General features: G+C 36.8%; 1 protein-coding gene across 3 annotated transcripts in view; it reads right to left on the bottom strand.

Annotated features, from left to right (window-relative positions):
- grin2a (glutamate ionotropic receptor NMDA type subunit 2A) overlaps positions 1 to 13320 on the bottom strand; it is a 165092-nt gene that overhangs the window by 143611 nt on the left and 8161 nt on the right. For 2 of the 3 annotated variants that reach the window (XM_023348694.1, XM_023348693.1), the window contains one exon: positions 8121 to 8606. In XM_023348694.1, coding sequence (XP_023204462.1) covers positions 8121 to 8603 — 483 coding nt within the window. In that variant the 5' untranslated portion in view covers positions 8604 to 8606. Of the gene's footprint in view, positions 1 to 8120; positions 8613 to 13320 lie in introns of those variants that run through there. The other variant, XM_014472551.2, reaches the window with a different exon arrangement.

The raw sequence follows: 13320 nt of genomic DNA, 5'->3' as shown, positions 1-13320 counted from the left end.
CGTTCCTGTGGTGGATGTAATTGACACGTTCACAGTACAAGATGTCCTGCAGAGGATGGCACATTTGAATCTTGCAGAAAGATGAGTACGAAATTATGACACCACCACATAAACAGATTTTTAAATAATCACATAACATTTGAGCAGTGACTACAAAAGAGTTTTGAAAACTGCTTATTTTCTCTTCTTTTTTTTTTTCCTGCAGCTGCCAGTGGCGCTGCAGTGATACACTTTGCTTATAAATAGACTCGAACAGCAAGAAGATTCACTTGGCTGGATATTGTAAACCATTATACTTCAAATGGATGGTTTATTTTTTGTTTTCTTTTTTTAACAACACATTAGGAGCAGGGTGATTCCTTTGTTTTGTTTTTTTTTTCTCTTTCTTCCCCAAAATCCAATTTGTCTTGTAATTTACCAAATCAGCTTCTTATTGTCTCAAAATAACATGAAGCAGTAAAGGTTTGTAACCCATTTATAATGGTAGATAAAAAGTAAGAGTTGCACAGTGTGGGATCTCGTACAACAAAGACTCAGCAAAAAGCTCTTAGTGGATGCAATACAAACATCAGTTACTCTAAAAGTCTTTCTCGTCTTTTTGTAGCTGCTTTTGATTTTACATATTTCAACATTTATTGTATAAATACATCTTAGTTATAATAATTTGTTATTTACAACAAAGTTCTTTAGACAAGATGTGGCTTTGAAACCCAGACTGGGAACCACAAAGTTCCTGCTGGCCTGTACAGAAAATGCAGACATAGAAAATTGTCTTTCTACACATTTAGTGTAATTTTTTGACTTACACAATGTTTGTCACTCCACATATGCAGTCGTTTTTTTTTATTTTTAATGCTTCAGCTCACTCTTAAGTAATGAACAATGCCAAATAACATCTGTCTGCATTTAAGAATTAAAGCTGGATTTGAGATTTTTTTGCTCCCCCTGTTTTTATGTCATGGTTTAGGAATTGCACAAAACTGCCAACCCTGCCATATGGCCTTTTGCAAAGAAAGCAACACTCAATAGTGACTTCTTTCTCGAGGATAAAATAATTCCACAATTTCGTGAAGAACAAAACCAATAACACAAACATGCCTATATTCCCATGAACAAAGACAACTCTGGAGGAGGGGAGGAAGTGACACAAGGTCTTTTATTGTGTTTCGCTTGCAGAGTGCATGAACTCAAAATGAGAAGCAAACTATAAGGGGAACTTGTGCAGCCAGTTCGCAGGTGCTGCTGCTGTTGCTGTTTGTGTTTGAAACTATCTGACAACACTGGAAGCTGAGAGAGAGGTTTGTTTGTTTTTAGAGGCGAGGGACCTTCCTGTCACAGAGCACTGGCGACAGTTTGTTTCCTCTACAACAGCTGCTGCGAAGGTATGATAAAGCAGTTGCATCTGGCAGTAGCCAGAAATCTGGTAGGAGCGCAACGGTTAAGTTTTTACTGGTTTAATCTGTAGCCAGTTTTGGTGAAGCCACTGCACAAACAGGCTACTTAATACGAACGGGCGAGATTACCCATATCAACATTTCAAAGAGTTACAATTGTAAATGACAGATTTTCTTTGACTATGTGGAGCATAGAGTAGTGCTGCGATTCCCCCTCCCCACCACTTGCTGCACACTTCTGATCAACTGGCTTGTTCCCAAGCGGCTGACTAATTAACTGAGCAATTAGCATGAAGAATTAACCCACAAATATCAGCTTCTTGCAGGTCAACTTATTTTCAGATATTTTCTGTGAAACACTATTACAAATTGCTCACGGAAAACCCAACTATTCACAGATTTTTTCCCTTCATATAGCAATATCCCAAATATTTGAAAAAAAACATTTACATGGGAAGCTGAAATACTTCCCATGCTAATTGACATGCTATCAAATTGTGTTTGCAAAGCAGCCAATCTAGAAGCACTATAAATTTTTGGGGGGTCCCTAGTTGCGGGAACAATACACATAAAGGTGTATTTCATGTTTGAACAAAAAACATAGACAATTATTAGCATTTTTAGAGGAGTTATCAAGTGTTTATGAATTTTTGCTATCAGCAAGAAGGTGTGGTTCTTAACCCCCATAAATATCAGATATCAGGGGTCCTACTGTATAAGTCATTGTATAAAAAATTATATTTTTATCATAAAGTATAATGCTGATGCATATTTACTGTCTCAACATATACTTTCATGAATTCAAAACATGTTACATACAAGATTGTCCAACAGATGAATAGATATACAATAGATTTGCTGTGCTGTATACAGAAATACTGGGTAATAATAATACTTTGCTTTATTGCCTCATGTTTTTCAACACATACGAATAAATACAGAAATAAAGATTGCAGATAACCGTGGGATAACTGCAATAAAACATTTTAAAAAATAGTATTTTATCAGCATTGAGAAAAATTGTTGCTTTATATGAATTAAGTACGAACAAACCCATCATTGTATGGAATTTTGTTTCAAATGTTGGGGAAAGGACCATGGCTTGGAGACGTGATATTTTTCCTCAAGGTTGTCATAATCTCATGAAAGGCTCGTGCCTGTTTTTCAGTGCTATAAATTTTATCTGGTTTACTGGCCTACAGCTGCTGGAGAGCAAAAAGCGGTTTAATCAAAACATAGAAGCCAAGTACTCACCCTTGAGTACATGTCAAAGCTCCACAGTGCACCACATACAATATTAATTCATTTGTTTTAATTTTGTGCAGCTAATTAATAGCACATGCATAATGAAGTGCCAATTTTAGCTTGCTCCGGGGTTGAATGTTAAGGTGAGATCACTTTGTGCTACGTGTGTGCGCTAAACAGCAGCACAAAACCACTTGAACACACCACCACTTACATTTCATGGATCGCAGAGCATTTTTTTTTTTTTATTGCTTTACCCAGAGGTGAATTCATGTCTCTTTTAGGGCAAAATCAAAATGGGTACCACTCTAGTGCATTTGTGGTACAGAGGAACATTAGATGGATGAGAAGTGCTACTTACAAGAGAAAAGAAAACATGAGCGCCAGAAGAAGATGGTAGATAAAACTATCAAGGCTTGAAAAAAAAAAATGCTCATGACAAACTTCCAGCTGCTATTGCTGTCCTTTGAGCGAGTCAAAAACTATTTAACGCAAGAATTAAATGATGCCAGTCAACAAACCACCCTCACCATTCCACCTGCAGAATAAATGAGAAAGCAACCCATTACAGGGCTCTGAAGATGTAGGAGAGAAAAAGAAACACGAACAAAAGAAAGCAGAGCGAGGAGATTATGAAACAATCTTTTTTGTTTGTTTGTTTTTTTCTTTTTCTTTTAAACTCATGAGGTATTAAACAGGTTGTCGGGGTGGTGCATTCCAACAAGACTGCTTAGATTGCAGTAGGGAAGGATAATTCTTCTCTTAATCAATAATGTATTCATTTCAATACAGGCAGCCGTGCATTATTCAACAAAGCCTTAGAGATGTATGGGAGGGACAAACACAAGGAAATACAGCAATATTTATCTAATTAACAAGCATGGATGCCGGAGAGAGAGGGACAGCAGGAGAAGTAAAGAAAGAAAAGAAAAATGATGCAAAGATTAATTTTCCTTTAAGAGGGGGAGCTCTCTGATCCTATTCTCATTAGATTGACGAGAAAAAAAGATCTTAACATGGAGTCGTCATCACCTGGAGGTTTTGCCCGTAAGTGATTTGTGAAGAAAAAAGATGAATGGTACTGGGTCGAACTCATCCAAAGGCACAACTAAAGTATACAAACCCTGCAAGATTTGACACAACTGTGTGCATGTGTAATCCGTAATAGACAAATACGCTGAGGGTCTTACAAGGCAGAATAATTGAGGGTGAGTCTCTCTTCATAATTCACATAAGGATTAGGGAAAATGCGCACCAAGAAGGCATTAGAAGCCTCCGTTGCCTCAGTGGGTAGCTGTATAAACGTTAACCCACAGGCGGTGAGAAGTTGATAAAAATGTCAGGGAGAGTAAAAAATAAATCCATATCCTTAGGTGAAAATGTTTTCATTTTTGTGAACATATGTGAAATACTTAATGCTTTGATCTGTTTTTTTTTTTTTTTTGTAAATATATGATTAAGGAAATTAGATCAAAAAACATCCTTAGTCTTTTAGTAACTGGTTTCCACAAAATGAAATTAAATACACCCTTAAAAGTAGCTGAAAACAACCTTTTTTGTGTGATAGCACAGACAAAATATGGTCCAATCTGAATTGAATGAGTTTGATCCATCATACTGAGTTAGATTCTCAACACAGATATGTTAAAGTGACCAATGGTGGACTAATGGCGATGTTTTAAAATTAAAAGTCTAGTGGGATCTAAAAAAAATCAGGTGTAGCAAAAATTGTTCAAATTGGAAGAAATACAACAATTCAATATTTTTTTTTTTTCCATTAAGTAAAGGTGCCGCATCGAAACACTAAAAGCTACATTTTGTTTTATACCCAAGTTGGGATTGAAAAGTCTATTTGCCATAGGATGTTAATTCACACGCAGCTTCTGAATGGTTTGTTAAGTTGGAGCTAATTGACCCAGATATGAAGTCAATGGTAACGACTAGAACAACAAGCTATTTGCATGCCCAGGCACTGATATCCCTACCAGCAGTGAAGGTTTATAAGCCTCAAGTGAAAGAAATGAACAATAATGGAGAATAAAATAAATTTTTATGCTTTCCCTTGGGTCAGGCACTAAATGTGCAGGTCTGTGGCCCAGTGGGAGGGGACCAAGGCACTGAGACTAATGTTTCCAATTAGTAGTAGTAATTACAGTAATAGTGCTAACTGCTAACAATGAATGCTAAGGAGAAACTTAAAATGTAAACATCCTCATTTTGTCTTTGTTCTAGATCAGTACAGATGTGTTTCATAGCAACAGCTCTCTCACTCACAGACTGTTTTGTCACCTCTGCTTCTGAAATGAATAATTAATGACCACTTATTGTAAGATAATGCCAAAGAAATACTTTGTAAGCTGTTGGTAACACTTAAAAAGAAATTGGAATCTGCCAAAATTGTTTGGTCAATGATTTTACAAAAAAAAAACAAAAAACAAAAAAGACAGGAATTGGAAATTGGCCACAAATCTGTAGCTGCATGTCCAGCTAAAACTATCTTCAGCTCAACATAACATCAGTTTTAACAACTTAAATCCAGCATTTATGTTAAAAACATGTTAAAAGGTGTTTTTTTTCTGCATATGAGGCCTGATAAATTTCAAATTTAACCAAACCTACTTTTCCTGCCTTGACCAAATGACCATTCTGTACTCACTAATTAAAGTTGAATTTAAAGAAAAGAAATCCAAACAGGCTTTTAATACATTTTTTTAACTCAATGCTGGCTTATTTTATGTAATGTTGATTATTTTTTTTATCAAATATGGCCAAGGGAATGACTGCTGACACTTTTTTTATGAACAAAATGAAAATGCACACAGCCAAAAATTATCCTTTAAATTTTTGACTGTGTAAAAATGTTAAAATGAATAAATAAATGAACAAATGAAGCAAGTCCATCCCTTGTCCTCAGAAGTAATAGAAAAAGGGAGTGCATGTGTGCTCCTGAAGTACTTGGGAGTAAAGCAGGTGCCATTCAGTACATTCAGTAATCCCTTTTCCACTCAACATCACCCCTGGTCACAATAAGGGATTATCCCTCACCCCTTCGTCTCTCTGTTTCCCCTCTCCACCTCCTTTATTTTACACCACCTCCTTCTTCCTCCTCTGCCGCCCCTTCAAACTTATCTCCTTCTCTCCTTAATGCTCCCTACCTCTCACAGACAGATGCCACATGTGCCATTACGGGATCAATAAACCATTACCGTGGAATCTGTAAAGAACATTTGTATTTACTTTAAACAAATGAAGAAATGTCCACACTAGCCTCTAGAAATGTTACAGGGAAGCATGGTTTTGGAATTTCTGTGACAGCTTCAGCGTCACTGCATACTTTTTGAAGGAGGGTGCTCTTAATGTGAGTGCAGCTTCACAATTATGACATTCTTTAATATGGGGATATTGAGTGAGAAGGAATGTAAATTAAGAGATCTTCAGAAGAACAGTATACTTATGATAAAACCCCTGGAGCAGAGAGTGAGATTTGGAGGAACTATACTGCAATGAGACATGAGTCAAAATCCAAACATGTTGATTTAGGGGATTTTGTTGTCAGTAATTACACAACCACCATTTTTACTGTTAAACTAACAACAACATGTTGATATTTTGAACGATTTCGAGTATAATTACACCATAATTAATCCAATTACGGTTTCAAAGTCACTTTTTAAAAATGTTGTGTAGGAAAAAAAAAAAATTTTTCACAGAACAACTTCTACCCTACTCTGTTGCCCACAATAATAATAAAAAAATGTTACAGTAGCTAAAACGACCGTGGTCAGCAGCTGGTAGTGTCTGTGTTCCTGCTTGCAAACAGAAAGCATGCAGACACGTGTCACTTGCAGACAGTCCCAGTTGTGACAGGTCGTACATGTTCCAACTCTGTCCAAACAAACAATATGTTCACTGGCAAAGTACCAAGAGGAGAGGAGGTGGGGGGTGCTGTCATGCCCAGCTAAGGATAGTTGTTTGTGAATTGCTCTATGCACTACAGTGCATGCTCAGTAGACAAAGGTCCTTTTAATGAGAATGCTGAATGTGCCATTGATCAGCTGCTCAGAGCATAAAGTGCTCAGTACCTGTTGCTGCATACTGCCACTCAGCTGGCTAAAATATCTCACTTCAAAACTGATAAATTTGGTTGTTTATAAGTATTACCTAATATGCCAGGGGGTGTTTCGTGTGTCATTTTGCACTCGACAATGATACGTCTCATATCCACTTTGAAGACAGATGATTTAAAGTAATCTTAAAACGTTCTAGTCAAAATCTGCTGTAATAAAATTTGACCTTATTTTTTTTAATGAGCAATATCTAACTGTAAAATATTAGTGATTTTGGTTTGATTAGGGATCATATTGTGTCATACTGCAAAACAATCAATTGTTCCAAAGAGGGTTCAGAACCAAAGTAAATAGAAAATGGTTGTGATGTAAAGAGTATTGAGAAACTAACATCAAATTATTAAATAAAATATGCATTTGAGCCTTTCTGTGATTATGTCTCTATAAAATTAAAATAGTTTATGACAAATAACAATAAAGTGACATACAAAGGTTTCACACGTTAAGCTATCATTTTCTTTTTTTTGTTATTCTTAAATTGAAAAACAATTACCCATTTTTTATGGTTTCTTTCAGTTTACTCAAATCAAGTCTATCTGCCCTACTTTTACTTTTTTATTTTATTTTATGTATTTATTTATTTATTTATTTTAATTGAAAACATAACAAGTGTAATTTTAACACTTCATGATGAATTCTCTTAGAAACCTTATTTCACATTCTGGAAAAATATATTTCAAGTTCAGGTTCATTCTAAATGTGGCAGTGATGAATTAAAAGATCTCATCACTGCATGAATCCACACAATCACAGGCTGCTCATTCTTTTCCCTTTTTAGGTTCAACTTGATTGGCAGGCCAGCAAGCATTGCTTATTCAAATGAGGGGACCAATCAAGCATCTTTTACCTCTACTGAGGAGATTTTTGCATGGTGAAAGGGGATTTATGATATTAGACCTCATTGAACTATGTAGCTGATGTACGCCACAGGCAACACCCTCTATTTTTATCATTTTTCTTAGGGACCACTTTCTTTTTTTTGAGCCTGTACACCAGTTGTTGTCAAATTCTTCACCACTCCAAAATGTTTCTTCTGAATCTTTTACTTATCCTCATCTATCCTGTTTCCATTGCTCACATCATTTCAGCTGTCACAATCTGATTTGTTCCTTTCTCTGTCTTCTTTCCCTAGATACAGAGTGCACTTGTATTTTCTTGAGTTACAGCTAACCGAAAATGGGCTCTCTTCAGGAAGTAAGAGATTTTCTGCTCCCCAGAGTTCTGACATTCAATTATGAAAAGCAAGACATTTTACCAAGTCATTCGCAAATGAGCAACACAAATTCACCCATGCCATGTAAGGACTCAACATTCACTCATTGCCACATCTCTAAATCCAGTCAGTGCCACATACCTTGTCAGCCATGATCATGGACGAGCCTCCATGGATGCCCAAAATGGGTATGAGTGTCTGTGAGGAAATAAAATCCAAAATCTGGGCAATGGCCTCTTGGTCAGTGCCATCCCCAAACACCACGCCATGGATCTTGGTCCCTGACATCAGGTCACACATGTGGGTGATGATGCTTTTGGGGTCGGTCTTGTTGACCAGCAGTGTGACCACGTTGACGTCAATAGGGTCCTCTTTGCTCCACAGCGCCCGAATGTCCTGGTCTGAGATGTAGCGCGTGCACCCCAGGATCACAGCGATGTTCAGAACCGGCACTTTATCCGAACCACCACCCGCCCGCTGCTTCTGCGCTGCTACGGGGTCCACCATGGCCGTCACCGCCACCAGAAGGGCCAGGGAGAGCAGCGCACTTTCACCTCCACCGCGACGATTGGTGCTCCTTCTACTCCTTTTGCTGCCGAGGGACATGGTGCTAAACCACTTCATCCCCTGCATGGAGAGGGGATAATGGGACCAGATGTAGACAGATCAAGGAGTGAGGAAAAAAGTGTGGCAAGATGGTGGTGAGAAAAAGCAGAAGAGATAAATTGTTAATGCGCAGCTCATTTAGCCCACACATTGAAGTAGCAACTTTTTTTTTTTTCATATTCAGTTTCTTCTCTGTGAGTTTATTGAAAATCAAAACCTTGCGGGGAGGGAGATGGCCTTGGGAGGATGTTGAGGAGGGGTGAGAGGAAGAGAAGATGACTAACAAGTTTACACTTTATGGTCACGACTGCTGGGATCAGATGATTATGGTACAATCTGTGCTTGCTGAAGAAATAAAGAAGACTTTTAAAGAACTCACATTTTTGTCTTAATTTTGCTACTTTACAAAATATTAAAACACAAGGAACTGATTCATTGGATGATGATTTCATGCTTAATAGTTGAATTAACTATATTTTTCTTGCAAAGTTTTGTTAAGATTTCGGCTGAATGCATTAAATGTACGGTCATATTCGACAAATTAGAATATTATTGAAAAGTTGGCTTATTTCAGCAAATTATATTCACACGTTCTATGGCCTAAATAACAAATTGATGTTTTAAAGCCTTCATTTCTGTTAATTGTGAGGATTTCTTGCTTACAATTAATAAAAAACAACAGCAAAAATACATTTAAGATTAGAATGTATCAGCCCAATAAAACCAACATCATTTTTATTATACAACTGTGGGCTTCATGGAAAGTATGTTTAATTCCTGCGTGAAGGTTGATGTTTTGATGAACCTCATCTGAATGCATATTCTAATTTATCAAATGTGATTGTAGTAAAGCTAAAATGAACTTCAAACAGTAATTAATCATGTATCAAAATTTTTATTTTCCGTTTCAAAGTATCAATGATCCTCATAATTCAGTTGCATTGCTTTGTAGCTGCTCTTTTTTATACTTTCTCAGAAATTAAACTGTGCAGGAAAGTTATTAAGATCAAACATTTCTGTTCTACTAACAAGTTAGTTTTATACATGAAAAATGTTGTTTAACTGTAAAGGACCTCTAACCATCTGTGGTCTCACACCAAAAAACATCTATAAACAATTACAATGGGACAAACAAGTGGGCTCTGAAGCCTGCACCAATGTTTTTAAATGATAGTCGCATCTAGATCCTAAAAACATTGACTCATTAATGCTAAACCCCTACTATTTTCTAACACTGGCCTTTCAAGATCATTAATAAAGCTATGTTTATGCACGTCACTAATTATTGCCGTGGCCAGTGTGCCATAGCATCAGTTCAAAGGGACACCTCCTGAGCTGCAACAGTGCTGCATGCCTGGAGAATGGGAGCTTGCTGAAATTATACAATGTGTGATGCAGCTGTCAGACACACATACAGATTAGTTTATGTCAGAAGCACATTGTATTGGAGAACATTGCATGAAAGAGAAATAGAGGCGAGTAGTAAATTTCAAATTCATATCACACGTTCTCGGTATTGTAACAAGTTTGCAAAGGTTGCCTGTTGCTCCAACAAAAGTAGGTTTAATTGAGCTCCTCAAGCTAAAACACCAGGGTATCAGTTTGGTTTTTGATGCAGACTGGGATAACCTTTAGTGATATATGGAGGATGCTGTGTAGCTAATTGCTGGTGAGGTAACCAACTGACAAAGAAAACTAAGTGGGGAAGTTTTGGGGAGAAGAATTACAATCCAGGCCAGGCCAACTTGATTTGTTACGGCCAGAAGCATATTCGAAGGCAAGAGGCTGTGGTATTTCAGTACAGGCACCATAGCCTTTAATCCAACAGGACTTTTGAACAGGGTAACAGCAGACATCATTTTTACAGCTATTACAGACAAAAAAATGTTGAGTCTGTTGGGAGTCCTAATGCAACCTAGCTAAAAAAACCCAAGGCAATATAGCCATATAAGTTGGTTACCATAGAAACCAACTTCTACCTTGGATGCAGGATGGAGAAACAGGTAAATACAATTTCACTGAAATCCCCAGGAAACATTTTCTAATTTATTTGAATATGACTAATTACTTTTTACATGTTAAGTTACACGGGAATCCTAATCTTGCTTCTCCGGTGCAGTACTTCGCTGCCTGCCTTGGCACATAGTCGACTGAGGCATTGGGATGGAGTTTCACAGCTGTAAAGTTGTGACAGTCAAAAATTATAGATAAGGTAAACTGGGTATATCACTTGCAAATAAAATGCAAATTGACCTCACTTTCTCTACAACTTCTCTTCTCATATAGAAAGTACTCACTGGCCTCAACCTGGCTCTCTGAGAGCATAAAAAATGATGAAATGTCATAAGACGAATGAGCAGGTGTGTTGACACGGGGAGCGTGAGTCAAATCCCAATGACATGGAACGTATGGTCACACAGTGAGCCCATGCATACGCTTGATAATTTACAGATTTACTGACAGAAGTGTGTGTTTTTGGATCACCAAGGAGAATGCGGGTGCGAGATTGATTTACAGGAGCTATCATTTCTCATGCCACTCTTTGAGGCAACAAAGTTTTAGGAGCAGAGATCAGCTCATGATCTCTCCTGTTTGGACTACACCAATTGTAAAGCTAGTTCTTATTTGTTGGTATTATAATCAGTAATACATTTAACTTCCTAATATGTAGTAAAGCTTTTGGTTATTTGTTTTTGTTTTGCATGAGTTTGACTAACTTTTGTACGTGTAGAACTTTAGTCAACGTTTTTAGGATGCGTCAGGTAAATTTGACAAGATGGGACTAAATAGATTTCAACCAATTGAACTGGGAAACATGAAAAAAGTGTAGACATAGTTATTGACACATGATGCAACAAAGTTATTTCAGGCACAAAAGACTAACTCATGATTTGTTTTCAAAATAGCAAATGCTTAAAGTAAAATTCTGTGGAAAATCTGACAATAGATATGGATTATTTATTGTCAGATAAATATATATATATGGGGGGGTGCGGGTGTGTGTGTATATCTCATAATGCACCACAATGTGGTCTATTATGTATTATGAGATAACATAATACCCCACATTTTAATGTTTAATTTTAAAATAAGATTCAAGAAGACATTATAAAGGGAAGATGTAATAATTGCTGTCCTTGAAGTGCATTTTTCTTTTTCCACACTCAGTGATTGTTTTAAGTAATTATGATTTCAATTACAATCAAAACCCATTTTTCATTCACTGCTCAGCCCGAGATAAACAGTTTGAGTATTACTCATCATGTCTAGTCTCAAGAGAAGACCTACAGATAGAGCTTTTTCCTCATGTTAGACTCTGCTAGTCAATTTCAGATGTCGTGATTCTTTGGCTGTCAACCTGGCACCTATTTGGCCTACTTATAGAGAGGAGCAAGTGAGTCCGTTGCTGACAAGATTATTCTTCGCCGTGAGCCGGTTTTGTCTAAAATCTGGAAAACGTTTTTTTTTTTTCTTTTTTTACTTGTCTTAACTCTGCAGCACTGCAAAAAAATTTAGGACAAAGAGTGCCCATGAAAGCCCTATACTACGGAAGAGCTATAAAGAGAAAAAGAAAAAAAAAAGAGAGAACATGCTCCACAAAAGCACATTGAGCAGTTTGTTGTCACATCACTGCCATTGTTTTTTGGCACTACAATAGAGAATGATGTTTGGCAGACAAATCTATACTACATGCAATTTGCTCTCCACACATTCATACAAACTTACATTCCCATCCTAACAAGAGGTTGAACATGCAAATAATTCGCAAACAACTCCTAAGCACCAATGGTTAGAATATGTTTCAGTAATTTATAAATTTCCATTTTATTCTTAATCTACAAGTGGAAAATAACTCATACCTACCAATTATTTTTCACTACAGCCAATCTTATCAGGTTCTGTGCAGGGCTGAGTTTCACATGCATCGATAATTCATCTACGTGATCTTTGTGTGATGATTAAAATGACTGCATTCATGGTGTCCAGATTAGTTTTTCCTGCTCTCCTCCCAAATTGAATTAAGTATGGACTAATGTACAGTACACACTTAATGGATGCATTGTACAGAGTTGAGGTCTGAATGATGGATACTGCAGATGATAAGTTTTACCAAACCACAGCCCAGAGGACACGACTATGTGTGTTTATTGTGCATACTAGAGCCTTGATATTGAATTGCTTTTCTGCTCACACTGCCTTCTCCATTACTCTACATTCATTCATCGCTGTGTCATCTATTCACTTATCTGTCCATCACTTTTATTCTTCACGTTGCTTTTATAAATTAGTCTTGCATCCACAGTCAACCATTTTATAATGTAGCGCAGAAACTTAGGATATTTTTTTTATTTTTGTTCTATGTAGGGATGTGTCAATATAAACATTTTTGATCATGTTTATATAAAGCAAAATCAATCCCAGTTAATAATATAAAAAAAATTTTAAGGACTTGTTGAAAATGTGAAAAGTCTTACTGGCACTGGAAGTTGCTGCAGTGGTGCACAGAGCATTACCTTAGTTTTCCAGCTGCATACATTTTGTTATCAATAAGATTTTATAACACTAAAATGATTTGTCTTGAGAATAAGACCATTTGTCACAGAGACAAAGGGTTACAAAGTTGTCAAACCTAGCAACTAAATTACATCACAGAGTAATTACGGTCTGCAACTTGAAGAGAATTTGGAACGAACCTTCACACTGTTATGTTTTCACAAGCAGAGCGGATACCGTT

This window comes from Xiphophorus maculatus, chromosome 16 (genome assembly GCF_002775205.1).
Source record: "Xiphophorus maculatus strain JP 163 A chromosome 16, X_maculatus-5.0-male, whole genome shotgun sequence".
Lineage (NCBI taxonomy): Eukaryota > Metazoa > Chordata > Actinopteri > Cyprinodontiformes > Poeciliidae > Xiphophorus > Xiphophorus maculatus.
Note: the sequence above shows the minus strand (reverse complement) of the source record. Positions and strands in the feature narration are given on the sequence as shown.